General features: G+C 38.8%; 1 protein-coding gene across 1 annotated transcript in view; it reads right to left on the bottom strand.

Annotated features, from left to right (window-relative positions):
• Positions 1-19,284, bottom strand: part of RBPMS (RNA binding protein, mRNA processing factor) — a 105,966-nt gene that overhangs the window by 5,177 nt on the left and 81,505 nt on the right. The window contains exons 6-7 of the mRNA XM_032213413.1: positions 18,171-18,301; positions 954-1,023 (exon numbers count right to left, since the gene is read on the bottom strand). Coding sequence (XP_032069304.1) covers positions 961-1,023; positions 18,171-18,301 — 194 coding nt within the window. The 3' untranslated portion in view covers positions 954-960. The remainder of the gene's footprint in view (positions 1-953; positions 1,024-18,170; positions 18,302-19,284) is intronic.

Raw genomic sequence — 19,284 nt, 5'->3', positions numbered from 1 at the left:
AAAATAGGACTCCCTTCTTCCTAACCCTTTAACCCACGTATTACAGGGGTCTCATGCACACAGGGAAGGGATTATTTATATCCCTAAAAGAATGGGGGATAACTAATCACAAGAGATGAAAACATCTTGAGGTCCTCATGTGGGAACGCAATCTTTACAAAAGAGACTGCTTGGAAAGCTCCCATCATAGGCAAGGTGGGCAACTATAGAAAGCCACATATTTTGTCTTTTGTTGTGATATCTGAGGAACATCATCAGATTTAATTCACTGCAATGGCCTTAACATTCCAAAAATACCCTCTAGCCTACATGATTAGGGCCTTAAATTTATAATTATTTTCTTTTATTACTTTCAGCAAGCTCAGCTCATTCCGCCATCCATTATAACTGATTAATATTAGGTTAAAATGTTAAAATAAGGTTTAGCCCTGTTCCCCTATTTTTTTTACCATGAGAAAAAATGTGCATAAAATGTTTTTTCTTGCACATGTCATTTGAAAGGCATTACAACTTCTAATTTCTGCCATTTCATTTAATTTAAGTCAATGGTTAAGGTGTTGAGCTTGGACTTGAAGAAACGCAGAGTTTAGTTCCCACTTGAACCCATGATTTTCAATCATCACTGTCCTGGTCCAGTTTCTCCTAATTAACAATTAAGAGGACTCCAGTGTATGCTGAGTTAAGCTTCCAGAATATTAATAATATTATTATTACTAGTAATAAAATTATGCCCTAGGACAAAAAATCTGTCCCCTCCAAATTGTCAAAGGGTGGTTTTTCAGAGAGAAGACATATGGAGACAGGAGGGAAGGGAATAGCTGTGAGTGAGTAATCACAGGTCCAGACATTCATTCTACACACACACAGCACAAAAAAACCAAAAGCCACAGCCCTTGGACTCCCCCTGGTGATCAACTGGAGCCTCTGGCAAGTGGTGCTTGTGCTCTACTCACACAGGATTCAGCAGAACTGACGGGACTTCCAGCCCTGAGAAGTAGCCTCTGAGGGAGGGAGCCAGCGGATCTGAAAAAAACCAAAGCCCACAAGTGAGAAATAAGACTCAGGCAAAAATGAACAATACTTTTCCATAATGTCCTTCTTCTAGTTCCTTGGAGCGCGGACTCATCCCTGTATCTCAAACAGCCAGTTGGACCTACTTTTCATTTGTTTCATTTATTAGCTTTACATTTTACAGGTGAAACTCGAAAAATTAAAATATCGTGCAAAAGTTCATTTATTTCAGTAATGCAACTTAAAAGGTGAAACTAATATATGAGTTAAGTCTCATTACATGCAAAGCAAGATAGTTCAAGCTGTGATTTGTCATAATTGTGATGATTATGGCATACAGCTCATGAAAACCCCAAATCCACAATCTCAGAAAATTAGAATATTACATGCAATCAATAAAACAAGGATTGTACATAGAACGATATCAGACCTCTGAAAAGTATAAGCATGCATATGTACTCAGTACTTAGTTTGGGCCCCTTTTGCAGCAATTACTGCCTCAATGCGGTGTGGCATGGAAGCTATCAGCCTGCGGCACTGCTGAGGTGTTATGGAAGACCAGGATGCTTCAACAGCAGCCTTCAGCTCTTGAAGCACAGTGGTCCAAAGTCCTGTTGCTCAGTGTCCAAAGTCCTCTTTTCTGATGAGAGTGCTTTTGCCAAAAGCACTAAAACCTGGTTCAATGACCGTGGGATTACTGTGCTTGAGTGGCCTCTCCATTCTTCCTCCATACTCTGGGTCCTTGGTTTCCAAATGAGATGCAAAAAAGTTGCTCTCATCAGAAAAGAGGACTTTGGACCACTGAGCAACAGGACTTTGGACCACTGTGCTTCATTAAGATCAGGGTCAACGCAGCTGTCTACCAGGAGATTTTGGAGCACTTCATGCTTCCTTCCACAGACGAGCTTTATGGGGATGCTGACTTCATTTTCCAGCTGCCCACACTGCCAAAAGCACCAAAATCTGGTTCGATTACCATGGGATTACTGTGCTTCATTGGCAAGCAAACTCACCTGACCTGAACATTGCCAAGAGAAAGATGATAGACATGAGACAGAACAATGCAGAAGAGTTGAAGGCCACTATTGAAGCATCCTGGTCTTCCATAACACTTCAGCAGTGCCACAGGCCGATAGCTTCCATGTCACGCCGCATTGAGGCAGTAATTGCTGCAAAAGGGGCCCAAACCAAGTACTGAGTACATATGCATGCTTATACTTTTCAGAGGTCCGATATTGTTCTATGTACAATCCTTGTTTTATTGCTTGCATATAATATTCTAATTTTCTGAGATGGTGGATTTGGGGTTTTCATGAGTTGTACACCATAATCATCACAATTATGACAAATCACGGCTTGAACTATCTTGCTTTGCATGTAATGAGTCCTCTCCTATATTAGTTTCACCTTTTAAGTTGCATTACTGAAATAAATGAACCTTTGCACAATATTCTAATTTTTGGAGTTTCACCTGTATATCCTGTGAGACTGCTGCAAGGTAACATAAAGGGAGTACCTTTGCTACAGCAAAGGAGCAGATAAAAACAAAAGTGAATCAACAAGAAGCATTAAGAGAGAATAGATCCGCATTACCTGATTAACCTACTGAGATCACTTATGAATCTAGCTTTTTAAAGAATTTCACTTTTAAAAAAGAACTCTGAGCAAAGAGCAGATTTTTGCCCCACTATACTCTGCTTATATCCAAGAATATTATATAATTCAGTGGAACATTGACTATTGAGAGCAGGGGACTTGCAAAGCATAAACTCAGTCCTGCACTTCACATATCCCACTTGAGATTAGTGGTCATTATCAATATATGCACTTGCACTGCCTCCTTTCATATATCGGAAGGGACTATTTGATATTTAAAAACTAAGGAGACCCTGGGAGACCTGGAGATTTAAAAATCAAGTCACTGTGTGGTGGAGTTCCATAATCATATTTACATAATAATACAACATAATTTTAAGTTATAGTAAAAGATGCTTTAGCCTTTACTGAATGTAAAAATTCAAAAAGGAAAACAGAATGTGAATTTCCTAGGAATATATTGTGAAAAATAATGTTACTATGAAGATAAGCCATTTGTAGAGGCTGGCCTTCACAAGGAAAATCACTTCAAATTCTGGCTCTCTTTCAAGATAATAAATTGATCCTGAAGAATACAATGGTTGGCCATTTCACTAACCATTACATTCGTAAATAGCATCCTCAGCCCATCATAATTATCACAAACCATCTTTTTAGCTCTGGCTGTTGAGACCAATTATTCCAACAAATTCAAGTGTTGCATTGCTTGAGAATCTCTCTCCCGCCCCCGGCACTCTCTCATGTTTGACCTCATGGGTTTTATAATTATTGCATTTTATTTTGTTAGTTATTTGCTGTTTCACAATTTCTTATTTTATTATGGTCAATTACTGTAATAAAGTGTTGCTATGATTCTAAGGACAGAGCAGAACAGTTAAGAGACGTTAAGTCGTCCTTCTGGATGTTTATCAGACAGCATCAGCACTAACTAGTCAGTGGGATTCTCTACACAGCTACCAGGTAAGATCTTCAATCAGGAAGGATCATACCTGCTGGGATTCGGGGGAACGATCACTATTGTCAGAAAATAAAGTACAGAGGAAACTCTTTGCTGGAAATACAACACAGAAGAGACTGACTAGAGACTGACTGAGAGAAATGGCAACCAGCAGCGGAAAGAAAAAAGTTACTCAGTTCCTTTCCTATAGGTCAATGGCTTAAAGTCACTAGCAGGCTCATTAACTTATTGTGTCATCTCATTCCCAACCTCACAGAGCCAGCCTTCCCACACGGATCAAGCCATTGTCTATTTTTGAACTCGTTGGGTAGATGGGTGGGCCTGAAGCCAAACAGGGAGAAGGCAAAGTCAGAAATTCCTGCTAAGTTGATCTTTTCTTATCCCACAGATAGCTGTATGCAATCATAAGATGGGCATGAAATGTTCTATCTTCACTGAACATTTAACATTTAAAAGCCTAATTGAATATGGAATATATTCAGAAATGCCAAGAGTACAAAATATTGGTGAAGATGCTGGTAGAACCTCACGCTTCCATTACTTGGGGCTCAGATGTTTCCAGAAGATGCAGCCTGGTTCTCCACAAGAGGGAGTTCTCTCAGCCAGTTCCTCCCCTCATCCCTTTCTTTTCCAGCTGACATGAAAATGAAATTTCCTCCTCCAAGATGAATTCAAAACCACACTGCAGTTACCAACTAATTACTAACACAGTAAGAGATTATAATATTACGGTTATAACAATAAAGGTCACAAACAAATACAGGGCAACTCTGTAGGGGAACATGTTTTATGTCCTTGAATTCTGCAGCCACAATTCATCCTTGACATGCCTTCCAGATAAGGTGAGGCGATCATGTTTTAGTAAACAATGTCATGATTCCCTTTTGCAGAGCATCTGTTAATCCTTGGTGTGATGAACAGATATTTCTCTAGCATTATTAGTGATGCAATACAGTTTCATAAATGTTTAAACAATTTAAACAGGAAGAAAATTTATTATCAACTGACATCTGTGTAGGGGACAGTAATTGGTTATGGGTGTTTTGCTCAGATGAACATGAACTGAATATAAAGACATAATACTTGAGGCTGCTAGCAAAACAATGCATGTTCATTTTATTCATGTAGCATTACATGGACGTCATTACATGTACATGTACACACACACACACCTTGCTTGGAAACCTGGACCACTTTAAAAAAAAAACAAAACCAACAAAGAACACAACCAATACCAAATGAAAATAAAGCAGCCAGCAGATGAAGCAATTTGACATCTACCATTAGATAAAAAGATAAACCACTACATTGCTGCTAAATGTTATGAAAAACTATGATTAAATAAACTGGACCTGAGTCACTCATGTCTGCAGAAAGTGCTGGACAAGAATGTACAAAATTGAGTGGCTCTTCCATATTAACAGGCAGTGGCATCTTCAGGAGAGTCCAATAAAACTAAGATGGTGATGGTGGCAGCACAAAGACCCATTTGTATTTGTCACCATGATATGCACATATAAAGGGATAGGGCTTCACTTTCACTGCTACAGCTGCCATTGTGCCTTTTTTCATCCTCCCTGTGAATATCCTGTTGCTGATGCCATACCATACCATTTTTCCTTTATTGCAGATGTATTGCACTACTTTCCCCACAGCACCAAAGCCAAGAGATCAGGAAAAAGCTGTAACATTTTAGACCAGGGGTGTCAAACTCGCAGGCCATGGACCTGATGCGTCTCACATGTTGGCCCCAGACAGTTTAGTGAAGGGGAGAAAGTTCCAGTATCTCATGTAAAGCCGCTGTGACGACATGAGTTTGACATCCCTGCTTTAGGATATTTAGATGGATCCCAAAGTAGCAGGATAGGAGAGCAAACCTATCACAGTAGTCAAGTAAATGACTTGAAAAATCAAAGTTGTGCAAAAAAGACATCCTTGTAACTAGTGAATACTAGTATAACTACTTCCAGATTTGCACTCCAGTACAAGGGCAAACTCTTTAGATGGATAGGTCAAGTTTTAATTCTGAGGAGGAAGGGAGGAAGGGATTTCCAGAAAAATTGCAGACTGCGGGAACCATTTGTGCTTCAGTTTGAGATGTAGACAACAGACTCATCCCCAACAACCTGTGCCTATCTTCAACAGTGAAGGGACACAGGACAGAAAACATTGTGCAGCCAAGGCTCCACACCCATTTGCACTGCTCAGGTGACCCTAAGGACACAGATAAACCTCCAAGTGGCTTCAATGACTCTCTAAAAGAATGCAAATGACCAGCTGTCTGCAAGGAGTGTAAATTATTCCATTCCCCACCATTCAGTTAGAGCTGAAGAAACTTCTTGGATGAGCGGTGAAACATCTTCAAAGAAAAACAAGAAAGTGCAGTTGCCTCCTGAAAAAGCACCTTTGGGAAGAAGAGATTCCATTCCAAATAAAATCCCTCCTTGAAAAAGTAAGCTGCTTTATCATCTTAGAAAACTATCTTCAAAAGCCTTAATTAAGAAGCTGACAGAATCTTATCACTTCCTGCCTGATACTCTATGGTTATCCCACATTATACATTGCAACGACCCAATGCTTGGTAGTCAGCATACTGCATCAACCTGGTTCTCAGGTGAATAAATACAACAGCCCAATCCTCTTATTTGTCTTATTTTAAAAATGTAAAATGTAAGCATAGGAAGTATAATGCATGAAATGATCCTACGAGAAACTAATCCATCTAAATCATAGCTGTCTTACTAGCTTCAGTCAAAACATACGCAAAAATGAGACATCTTTTGTTAGCTTTATCTTTGTCCCTCTCAGGGCTTTCCCCCTACTGACACCTAACCACAGCCTAAACGTGGCTTGGCATATTTTTAGGCCTAATTTTGTCTTCATTTCATCCACAGCCCATGAGTGAAACAGCATTAATTCATCCTTCGCGGTACTAGCGTTAAATTCAATATTATCTAAAGATAGCTTTAATTTATATAAAATATATTACCATAAACTTTGGGGAAAGTCAGAGGGCAGCAGTGGCAAAAGAAAAATAAATAAATGTATTGTCAACTCAGGAATGGGCAGAGGGCCCTTCAATGCAATGGTGAGAAAAACCCCGAGTCTGTCAAATTGTGTGCATCATCAGAGAGACAAATGACACAACATTATATGACTTATGAATTTGCAACGGATGTTGGGACTCTAGCACAAAAGGCCAGGATTTGTTGGCAATATTCCAAACATGACATTATAAAACAAAACAAAATCCCCACCATTCAATCAGAACTGAAGAAGCTTTTTGGATGAGAAGTGAAATGTTTTCAAAGAAAAAAAAACGAAGTCTAATTGCCTTTTGAAAAACACCTTTGCCACAGCAATTGGCACTTCTTGTGAATCAAATCCTGGACTCTCATGATATGCTCTCCACCAATTTGCACAGAACCTTATCAGGAGAGAAAAACCAGAAGACTCCAAACTTAATGCAATGCCAAAAAGCCTTGGTTGTCACTTCCAGAACCAATCCTAAATTTGTCACCAGATTCTAATTTTTAGTGATTCATAAAAAAAAAAGACCAAACAGGGCAATGTTAATTTTAAATTTGTTTTTAAGTTTAGCTCAGTTTAAATGTTGATTATATTTATATATTTAGGATATTTATATGGCTGCCTACTCACAGCGACTCTAGGCTTGCAAGCAATTTAATCAAATGTATTTTTCTTCTGGTACCTTATAGGCCACTGAAACACCAAGTAAGCCTTGGCTGAAAAACACTTCAATATTAAAGAAAACTTAGCTATTTAATTTCATGACAATTTGCACTAATTCAATCTTCAAGAGAAGCATTATCTGCAAGAGAAAGGGGAATAATATGGTTTTATTAGTATTTGAACTTAAGTACTGAAGACGTTTTTAAGCTCAAATAATGTTTAAATGTGACCTCTTTAATTAATGTGTTTTAATAAAATATATTACAGTCCTGATAGTTGAATGTTTTGCCGGAGGGACAGCATGGGGAAAAAAGGAAAGACAAAAGCAGAGAGTTATACTAGTTGAACAATTATATCTGGAGTAAATCTGAGTGCCCAGCTCCATTTAATTCTTACAACTGCCTGGCATCCACACTTTTCCAAAGACAATTTTTATTTGCTCCAAATTCTACTCAGGATTAGAATTTGAATGTAAGAGTTTGCACTGGTTCCCACTTCCAGGTTGATCAAATAATTGCCGGCAAGCTTGGATGGAACAATAGAATATCTTAAAAGAACTTTTTGGCTCATAAAGCATTGGATTAAGTTCATATACGCAGAAGCAAAAACATGTTTACACTTGTACACATTGGCAGCCTATAGCAACCCAGGAAATGGACAGACTTAAATGTTCCCAATGCACACATTCCACAGAGGCTAATGGCCTTCTCTTTGCAGTTCTGTATTTCTTCACTACAAGGGTTTTGAAATAGAGACGCCCAGTACATTTCCGATATTTAAAATAATATATTTTTTTCCTACCAACCTCTCGTGAAATTACATTCATCTTATCTCCAGGACAGTTCTGAAACAGTTTACAGTCATCCTTAGTTGTTCCCACATTAGAATTTCCCAGGAAGAATGCTAGCTAGGGAATTCTGAAAGTTTAAATCCACATTTAAAATTGCTATGGTTGAGAAACATTAATCTAGCCATTAATTTGCCTATCAATCACTCTCTCCATCCATAGTAAGAAAAATAATCAATACATATTTTCTTGCTAGCTGGTAATATTTGGTGGGAGGGAAAATCGTTATTCCCTGCTCTCAGTGTGCCCTATTTCTAGTGTAAAAGAGAGCATCATTTGTGGGCATCATGCCTGTGGCAAGACAGGGCTCACTAGCAAATTTTAACATGTTTTTGCTGAAGAAAAGCCCTACAGCTTCCATATGAGATAATCTCAACATAGAAAGCATTGTGCTAGAGCTTTTTGTATGTATTCATTAGTTGTATGCATTTTTTGCAGGTTAGATATTATTACCCTACAGATTCCCAAGCATAAGCATCATTTTATCAATAAAATAGACAAAAGAAAAATTTGCTTTGTTTGCTAAATTTATGTAAATAGGAACAATCCAGACTGGATTATACCAAGGACCTAACTAGTTCACCATTTTCCTCCTAACCATCTACAAAAAGTAGTATACTGTACATCATCCAGATCCCTCATTGAGGGAGAGTCTAGAAATCTAGAAGCACAAAATATAAATAAATAATTATGAAATCAAACAGGACATGAACCTTCTCATGCTTTTGCCTTCTAGCTGCTGGGAGCTCCTAAACAATGAACAAGTCACAATCATAAACTGTACTAATTTCACAAACTTAATCATTGTATGAGATACCTTCTTTCATCTGACCTGATTTTATCACCCATTCATAATTTTATAATATATACCTTACAGGGTGGTGGTTGTGGGGAAAATAGGAGAGAGAAACCATGTTGGATATATTCACTGCCTTGAGTTATTTGTAAAAACAATAAAGGCGAGATACAAATAAATATTTTCAAATAGCTTAGCCAGTAGTTTTCAGAACAAAAGTCTGAAACATGTTGCTATTTCTTCAAAGAGAAACTCTTGATCCTCCTTAATTTTCTTCTAAAAGAGAGATTATGGGCAATGTAATCAGAATTTTTGAAATAGGGTAATCAGTACCACAGACCGTATTCCAAATGTAGCCACATCAAATTAAGATACTAGATATTACTTTCAGTTCTGTTCATTATAATTCTTAGCACAGAATTTGTCCTTTTAATTTAACTATGACTATATTGTGAATAGTATTTCCATACAGACACAGGCAGAAAAAAACACAGCTTTTATTTTTTTTATAAGTAATTCAAGGCAGTGAACATATCTAATACTCCTATGTCTTCCTATTTTCCCCACTACAGCCACCTTGTGAGGTGATGGGCTGAGAAGAAGTGACTGGCTGACTTTCATGCCTAAAGCGGGACTAATCTTGCCATACCGGGAAAGAATCTGTCTTTATTCTGTAGGAAGTTAAAACCCACCCCTCTCCTAGAAAAATGAAATATCCTAGGAAATATTGAAAAGGCAGAATATTTTTCTGGATGTGAAAAGGAAGAAACATGTTTCAAAAAGACAAAGTAACTCTTCCTGCAGCTTCCTGCCCCCACCTACTTTGTCCATGAGCCATTAAAGCCTGAGATAGTCCCTTTACATAATAAAGAGTTTTCCCCTTCAGCTCCAGGGAGATGGGATTAAGGCATGATAATATTGGCCCTTTACTCAACTGATCATATGGCATCTGAGAATTCAACAATATTGGCCCTTTACTCAACTGACCACATGGCATCTGAGAATTCAACCAAACCTGGACTCAGTCTAGAGAGTTGCCCCTGCATGGCCGCATGTGAGTCTGACAACCAATCAGAATACATTTCTTGCACAGGAGCAAGAGGCAGATAGGTGGGTCAGAACAGATTATAAAAGCCCTGCAAGCCCCTCCCTCGCCCCTTTCTTTTTCACCCAACACCTGGAAGCATGTGATCACCTTTTTCCCCAGGACCTCAAGACATAAGGTCCTGTCCTCCATTAAACCATCTTTCTAAGCAGCCTCCATGCCTCCAGTGTCTTTTCCCCCCACTTGGAGCTGAACCCAGAAAGACATTTCTTCCAACAGTTCCTAAAGTTATCCTCAATGTTTCTCACCTCCATGCCTGCAGTCCAGGGGAGGCACAACAGAAAGAGGCACAAAACCTGACATCTTTGGAAGAATGTGCCTGCAGTGGCTGGTGTGTGGCCAGGGATGGGATTCAGCTGGTTCAGACTGGTTCAAGCAAACCAGTTGGTTAAATGGGTTGAATCCCACCACTGTGTGTGGCCCTTTATTTGTAATTGGAGAGGGTGATTCTCTGCCTTGCTCCTTGCAAGCCGACTGAAAACAACCAAAGTGAGAGCAATATGGAGGATCAACAGGCCAGATTTGTTTAGCTTGCAGTGGGAAGGGCTCATTAACACTGACAGTGTGCTTTGAAAGCACAAAAAAAACAATAACCTGTTCTGCAAGGTCGAAGTGAACTAGAAAACTCAGTCAAGAAAGCAGAACATAAAACACATTGGAGACAAGATGCAATTTTAAATTATGCAGGTCAGAAAACATTTGCAGATTTCTTGGGATGATGTACATTCTCCAGGATTTTAGACTGCCACATGATTTAATCCACTGGAAGCGATGGAAGTGAAGTTGTGACTAACACTGATTAAAGTCAGGTTTCAAAACAGTCACAGTGACCCAGAGAGGCAATTGACTGATTGATGATCCAGCTTATGAATAGGCTTCATCTTCACACAATGACATGTTTGGTCCTGAGGCTGGAATTAAGTCATACATTTACTGAATGGTACAAACTTTTTTCCCATCCTTCATTTTAAAAGAAACTTTGGGCAGGGACATATCGATAGTACCTTTTCTGTTCTCAACAATGTATTTTCAGTCCAACCTTGCACCTCTACCAGATGCTAATCATCATCTAGTCACTGATCATCCTAATATAGTTCAGGGATCTGATAATTTTTTAAATAAAATGGTGATGAATTAAACCTGCATTCAAACATGGATTGAGCTATAGGAAGGTCCTTCACCTGCAACCATTCATTTAGTGATCATTTGAAGTTATTACAGCACTGAAAAAAGGAACTTATGACCTTTTCCTCACTTATGACCCCCTGGTCACATGATCAAAATTCAGATGCTTGCCAACTGAATTCAGCAAAGCATTTTGGAAAAGGATTTTTGCAAATGCAATCTTGCATTTATGATACTTGCTGTGTCCCAGGGTCATGTGATCATCTTTTGTGACCTGACAAAGCAAAGTCCATGGCGAAGCCAGATTCACTCAACAACCATGTTACTAACTTAACAGCTGCAGTGATTCCCTTAACAACAGTGGTAAGAAAGGTTGTAAAATGAAGCAAGGCTCACTTAACAATGGTCTCACTTAGCAACAGAATTTTGGGCTCAATTGTGTGTAAGTCAAGGATTACTAGTATAGCTTTTTAATTGGGAAACATCTTAATTCATCAACCAAATTGCATTTTTATTTTGTATAACCATAATTCTCCTAGAGGCAGAAGATTTATTATTTTAGTAAACTATTATTTTATTATTTAGCATTAATTCATTACAGCTGTCCACTCCAGCAAACTGCAAAATTTAATACCAGGTCAAAATAAGTCAAAGCATTTAATGCTTAAGTTATTCAAGAGTCATCCATCTTATGAAAGAATGCCTGATACTAAGAATTTTATAAAGGACGCTCAACACAAATTAGTCACAATTAGATCTGCTTTGCTGTTTTGGAAGGGAGTTAGTCATGATTAACTTTGGCTGGATTTACTACCTCAGAATTTTTAAAAATCTCAAACAGACTTTCATGTGCTTTGACTATCCACGCATAGTAAATTAAATTGACTGCATGGACAAACCCTACTGTTTTTTTAAGTTAATGAACAAATTAAAACATTAATCCTTTGGAATACTATCTAGTGTTAATCTAGGCACACTAGATTAACACTAGATAGTCAGAAAGCTCAAAACTTTCATAGCAAAATCATCTCTTCTTTGAGATCAGTTTTTAAAAACTATTTTTATACACAAATGATTGAGGAGTGGAGAGAAAAATACAAAAAGAACAAATGAATGGGGATCTATACTACCTAAATTTGGTAGCTGTGGATTAAGTAGCTTTTGTCTGTTGTGAGAATAAGGGTTAGAGTTAGGGTAAGAGTAAAAGTAAATAAAGAAATGGAGAGAAAAATGGTTGGACGTGAGAAAAAGCAGCTCTTTTAAAAAAGAAAACACAAAGGTGGAACAATAAAGAAAACCAGGAAAACATTAAAAGAGGTTTACATGAAGCCGCTGGGCGAGATCATACGTCGGCACGGGATAAAATACCATCAATATGTGGACGATACTCAGCTGTATCTGTCCACCCCGTGCCAACTCAGTGAAGCGGTTGAAGTGATGTGTCAGTGCTTGGAGGCTATCAGGGTCTGAATGGGAATGAACAAGCTTTCACTCAATCCTGACAAGACTGAGTGGCTATTGATGCATCCTCCCAAAGATTGGCCATGTACTCCATCTCTCAGGCTGGGGGGTGAAATTATACGCCTCTCAGAAAGGGTTCGCAATTTAGGAGTCCTCCTGGACCCACAGCTGACTTTAGAACAGCTGTCGGCTGTGACCGGGGAGCATTTGCCCAGGTTCACCTGGTGCACCAATTGCGACCCAACTTGGACAGGGAGGCCCTTCGAATAGTCTCTCACACCCTTGTGACCTCAAGACTGGACTACTGTAACACGCTCTACATGGGGCTGCCCTTGAAGAGTATTCGGAAACTTCAGCTTGTCCAGAATGCAGCTGCGTGAGCGATAGTGGTGCACCTTGGTACACCACGTTTCACCTATCCTCCGTGAGCTGCACTGGCTGCCTATTCGTTACTTTTAAAGCCCTACATGGTATCGGACCTGGGTACTTGAGAGACCGCTTCCTGCCAATTACCTCCCTACGACCGATCAGATCCCACAGATTAGGCCTCCTCCAAATTCCATCCGCCAGCCAGTGCCGACTGGCAAATCCCCAGGGGAGGGCCTTCTCTGTGGCTGCTCCGGCCCTTTGGAACGATCTCCCCTTGGAGATCCGGACCCTCACCACTCTCCAGGCTTTCCGCAAAGCCACGAAGACCTGGTTGTTCTGGCAGGCCTGGGGCTGAAGAATTTCCAGCCCCACTTGAAATGTTGTGACTGCTGTTGTTTTTACTTTGTTTGTCTTTTGTCTTATTTGTACCCCCTCCCCCCTTTTGGTTGTTAGCCGCCCCGAATCCCTCGGGAGTGGGGCGGCATACAAATTAAATAAACATTCCAAACATTCCAAACATTAACAGACCTTTGTATTAGGTAAGATTTTAAATCTTAAATAATGTGTCCTCATGGAAGGACAGCCCCATGTAAGGAGAAACAAAAAGGAGTCCCATGGGCTGCTAACACCATTTCCAAGAAAATGGATAAGGACACTGAACCATGACAGCTCTCCTGAGCAAAGACAACACAGACAAGCACATCTGTCCCCTAAATTCCTCAAGCTAATTCCACAAAGCTAATCAGCATTCCATTATCTGGAAACCTGCACCTCAAGTATCTCCTTGTGTCTTCAGGAACATTTGGGCAATCCCAACCAGCAGAAGGTTGTGAGCCAACAAGACTTCCAACAAAAACTCACACTAATTTCTTCTAAACTTGCTGAATGTTCTTGGCTACAAAGGAGCATCCAAGCATGCAGGATTACAGACCAGACATGCTCCCCAGGCAGTCCCCAGTGATTAAAGCCATCCATGTTTCATTACTTTCCCCCTTGGTTGGTTAATTTTTAAGTAGATTACACCAGCTTTCAGAAAACATTAGGATTTTCAGGCAGTAAGGTTCAAGGAGCAGGAAAAGTGTTTGTGACAGAACATATAGTACATTACTGGGCACGGTGATCTCCCACTCGGCCAGATGGATTTGGAGATTTTCACATGCAATCTGCCCTGTTGTAACTCGTGAATAAAAGATAGTTTTCCATTCCAACCTAATTCCCCTTTTCCTGTCCTGTCACAAATTGTTTTCCTCAAGTTCATGGTTTGTATTCTCAATCATTTTCCACAAGTCTTCAGACAATATCTTTTAGGGGCAATATTGGCAAAAATGCATTTGCTAAGAAACATTAACACACTCTATGTGTTTTACTTTTTATTTAATAATAGCACTATGTTAACTGAAATATTTAAGAAGAATACATATCAAGCATCCTGTATGCCTCAAGGTATTTCCAAGGAAAGATGCCGTAATGACTTCATAGGTAGTAAAAAGATAAAAACAGTGGTCCTCTTTTCAAAATTTAACTAAACCTGTAAGAAATAAAACAATACATGCAATCTGCAGGATGGGTCTTTCTGAAGATGCCTTGGAGACTACATAAGCTCCTGACATTTTCACAGCAGTCAAGATGGATCTCTTTTGCCAGGCATTTAATTATTAATATTTGTATTGGTTTTAAGTGATGATGTCAGATTTTTATTTTTGCATGTGGAATTTTATCAATTGTAAATTGCTTTGAGAGCTCCGATTGTATAGAAAGTATGGATATTGAATAGCAAAATAGTTAATTGTAGTTTCATTATATCATTATAACAACCAAGTACCAGACTATAACATCAGCTGGTCCATTCCCCCCTCTCCCTTCCAGAAAAGATAGATCTCAGTTGTGAAATGAATTGATTCAGATTAACAAGGATCCCAATGCCAGAAAGGAATAATTCTATGCCTCCTAGGAAACTAAAAACTGGGAATGTGGTCGGTAGGGGGCTGGCACACCACAAGGAGATGTAGTAAAAAAAAATCAATCTTCAATCACTTTTTGAGAACATGAAAAATAAAATATTAGCCAAATAGAATTGACATATTAATCAACTGTTTTTAAGAGAAAACCTAGTGAAGAGGCTGCCTCTCCAAGAATTTCTATGATTCTCAAATTCTAGTACCTAAAGAACAGAGTAGGAAATCTAATTATGTGGATTTATGAACTTGAAGTCATTCCTGGAATATTCATAGCTGAGATGTCAGATATTGATTCCTGGAGTTTTCAACATACAAAGCAAACATATTATCACACAAGCCTTACCCTAACCTATGATTCAATTAATCAATAGTATTACTTGACAGATTAAGCTAACATGGCAAAACTTCAGTTTCTAGCATGTGTGCTTTCCATGATTTTCCCAGTTTGCTCAGAAGAGCACATGAGAGCTTTCCCATCCAGTCCACCTCGCTTCACTTAAACACTTAGTGCTGGATGTTTTCAGACTGTTTAACATTCCTAAGAGAGAACGTCTACCTGGATTACAGGAAACACTCAATGATATTTGCATGGTTGACTTGTATAAAAGAGATGTGCCTTTCTGAACCTGGCCTTTGTACCTGCAGCATAAAAGAGTTTATGATACAGAAAACAGAATTTTCATTAGATTGAAAAATGAGAAGCCGATCTGGATACCAGAAGAAATATGACCATTATCTAGCTTAGATTTAGTTAGCATTCTTTCATGGAGAACAGTATTTGGTTTCATATAACAAAAGCAGCCCAAATGTCCAATGTCTCTGGATGTTGGACCAGTGTGAATATTGTTATCCACTGAACGTATTGCATCATCTGACTCTTTAAAATGATTCTTTTAATAAAAATGAATTATGAAGCTGCCCCATTGCAAAACAAAGCAACATGCCAGCCTCTATTCCTGCTATATTTTTGAAGAAAAACATTTGCTCAACTCCTCCCTGTCCCCTCCCTCATTACATTAGCATGATAAAGAGCACCTTGTGGGACATGTCAATTTTCAAATTTATTTGTATTTCATGAGTTGCCATGCTGAACATGACAGACATTCTGTGGGTGCCTCCAACAGACCTTTTCAAATTTCCAGTCATACCTCTGGAAATACCCCAAAAGCAATCTGTCTCCCCATCTAAGAAGTGTAATTCTTAAGTAAATGCATTATATATGATTGTTGGATTCAAGTAACCATTTATCAAGGGTAAATTTACCAAAGGGCAATAAAATCCTTACAAGGAAGGGGCTACAAAGACTGACTTAGCAAAATGGCAGAGAAACTTCCTTCTTGCTGTTGCTTTGATTTCTGCCTGCAAACAGACTGAAACCAATATCTTCCCCTTGTGTAGGGTGACTAGCTTACTCAACTCAATCAGGCCCTTAAAGCAGCTTACAGTTAAGGGATGCCCACAACAAACACACCACAACTATCACAGAAATCCAATCTTCTGCTGCTTTAGAGAAACAAAAAGGTCACCTAAACAGTCTGATCTTCCTAAGTTTTCTTAAGGCTCAAGGAATGTCAAGGAGGCAGAGAGGTTGACCATGGCCCTGTGCCTCTCCCAATAGTTTCACAGAACATGCCGGATGTGCAGATTTGCTTCCTCCCTCATGCAGTAGAAGAGGCTTACTTTGCAAAACTTCAAATAAACTAAGCCCTGGCACTGTAGGACTCAATACCAGCATTCTGACACATGGACAACTACTGCTACTCTTACAAAAATCATTCCACTTCTGCTTCCACTTTTGTAGCAGTTTGCAAGGTGTACTTTGGGACAGCTGAAGCTTTCAGATATTCATGCAAAGGTAGCTCTATTTAGTAGTTTTATTTAAAACATGCAGAGATAGTCAATCTAGACATTGCCCCACAGAATCTCAGAATCATAGGGACATTGCATCTCCCATCATGCCAAATCAATATTTCTCAAAAAAAAAACAAAAAACCTCTAATGCATCAGAATCGGATAGAAGGCCCTCCTTATCACCCCAAACAATTAAGAATTAATTAACTATCACAGAATTAAAAGAGTATACAGACAGTCCTTGTTTAGCATTATAAATGGGACGGCAACTCAGTTGTTAAGCAAAGCGATCTGAAAGTGAAACAATGACTGTGCTTATGATCTTACTTCAGCTTCCCTTTGCTTTACAGATCTGCAAAGGGCATAATGTGAAGATTGGTAGTAAAGTTGTAGTACTTTTTCATCAATTTTCATCCTAATGGTGAACAGTCACTAGACAAAGCACTGAGGACTACCTATATTTGCTTTCACACAATTGTAAACCTAAAAGCAGTCTAAATCCATTTTTGTTCAGTCCTAATATTTCAGTTCATTAATGTTTATGTAGATCATCATCTTTGCCAAGCATCTATTCAACATTTTACTCATCACTAGAAAGTACACAAACAACTAGAATAGCAAATAATTACAAGCACATTTTCACTTGGCAAATGGCTATAAATACTCACTTCGTTAGGATTAGAATATCTTCAGAAGCAGCCAGTTTTAAGGCCCACTACCACGGCTACTGAGACAAAATGGTGACTTTAATGATGGATATGGTTTTCCACTGCAACTAAGATGCGCACACTAGGATGAGCTGCATCTAAATTACTACTGATTGGGGACAGTGATATTTCAATAGGGATAATGGTGTAATTGTTATTAAAAAATTTGCTATTGGAGATTTTCCCAACTTACCACTCATCATCATTACATGTACATTTCCCCTGCCATTGGGTATTGTTTTGCTTCCATGTGTCTTCTTAAGCTAAAGGTACACATGTATTTATAAGTATACTCTTACATACTTTGCCTGGATCTACTTCAAGACCTGTGAACCTTGGAAGTTAAAACCATTGAAAGGCAAGTCTGGGGAGCACAGTCCATATATATGTGAAAAAATATATATGTGAAAATATATATGCATAACAAGACCCAGCAGATATTTCTATTTGCCTGAAGTGAATGGAGGTGAAATTGCTCAGGAAGAGAAAGGTGTTCTATCAGGCAGAAGGGTGCTGCCATTTTACCAAGGATGACTCCAGTGATCCCTAGAGGATGGGTCAGTTTGTTTGAGGAGTGATCATTAATTTCGCTCTTGTGACCCTATTAGGCAGACAAGTGTTAGTTGTATGGTGAGCTCTGAAGAGGATCAAGGAATAACGTGGGTGAAGATGTGACTGATTGACATAAATTACCTGGGCATGCAGTGAAGCAGGGTAGGTGAAAGCAGGCGGAGGTAGAGCAGGTGCTAACTCCGCTGGGTAGAGAGGGTACGGTGCCCACACTTCAGGGCTACTGGGGTAAAGTGCAGGCACTGTGAGTTCATCTGCAAGAGAAGAATAAGGAAAGGTCATCATTAAAAAACAAGAAATGCAGAAAATAAAACGGCAAAATGTCTCCACTGTCAAACTAAAAAGGTCTCTCTGACCACTCCTCTTTCCTCAAAAAGCAAAAACAGAGAAAATCAGAAATAAAAGTTTGCTCTGAGACAACCTATGAAAAACCAACATTTATATCTTACATTAAAAAAATAAGGATAGGAGACAAAGAAAATCAAAGTAAGCTACTCTACCAATTAAAAGCAATCAATGAAAACATTGATAATATCAGCCAGATTTACTGGGATGATGGGAATCACAGTCTAACACATCCCTAGAACACCAGATCAGGAAAGACTGTAATACATTTTTTGAATCAATGACTACAGATGAAACTTTACTTGATGCTTCAACCAGGAAATTCTGAAAGGGAACAATCGATTGTTTGCTTCATCACATATTAAAATGCAGAAAAATGCATCAGTGTATGTGCATCATCTAAATTATTTCATAAATAGCAGAAATATATAGGTTTGAAAAGAATGATCATAGACCTGAAAAGTTGGGTAAAGGGGACTGACTGGGATCCCCTGCCAAAGCAATTGCATCCTTTGTAAGCCATCTTTCCCTCATTCATCAAACTGTCACTGGACAATAAATCACTTGGAGGGCAACATAAGTCAATACCCAGATAACTCTCATGTTTGACAAGATGGCTGCTGAGCACTGTACAAGAGACCTCAGGTGAGCACAGCATGCATCCTATAATATTCCCAAGAACTGTTGATAAATGAGAGACCTTAGCAGATATGTTTATCTGGAAATATTTCTATGAAGGGAGAGTTTTAAAAATATTCTTCCTGATTGTTCCTGATAGTTACTCTTCCTGATAGTTACTCCTAGGCTGGAGCATTATAATAACCCTACCAATACAAGAATCTAATACAGGTTTAGTTAGAAAATGTTTTATATTAAGAAATAAGGAATTATA

Source organism: Thamnophis elegans, chromosome 3 (genome assembly GCF_009769535.1).
Source record: "Thamnophis elegans isolate rThaEle1 chromosome 3, rThaEle1.pri, whole genome shotgun sequence".
NCBI lineage: Eukaryota > Metazoa > Chordata > Lepidosauria > Squamata > Colubridae > Thamnophis > Thamnophis elegans.
Note: the sequence above shows the minus strand (reverse complement) of the source record. Positions and strands in the feature narration are given on the sequence as shown.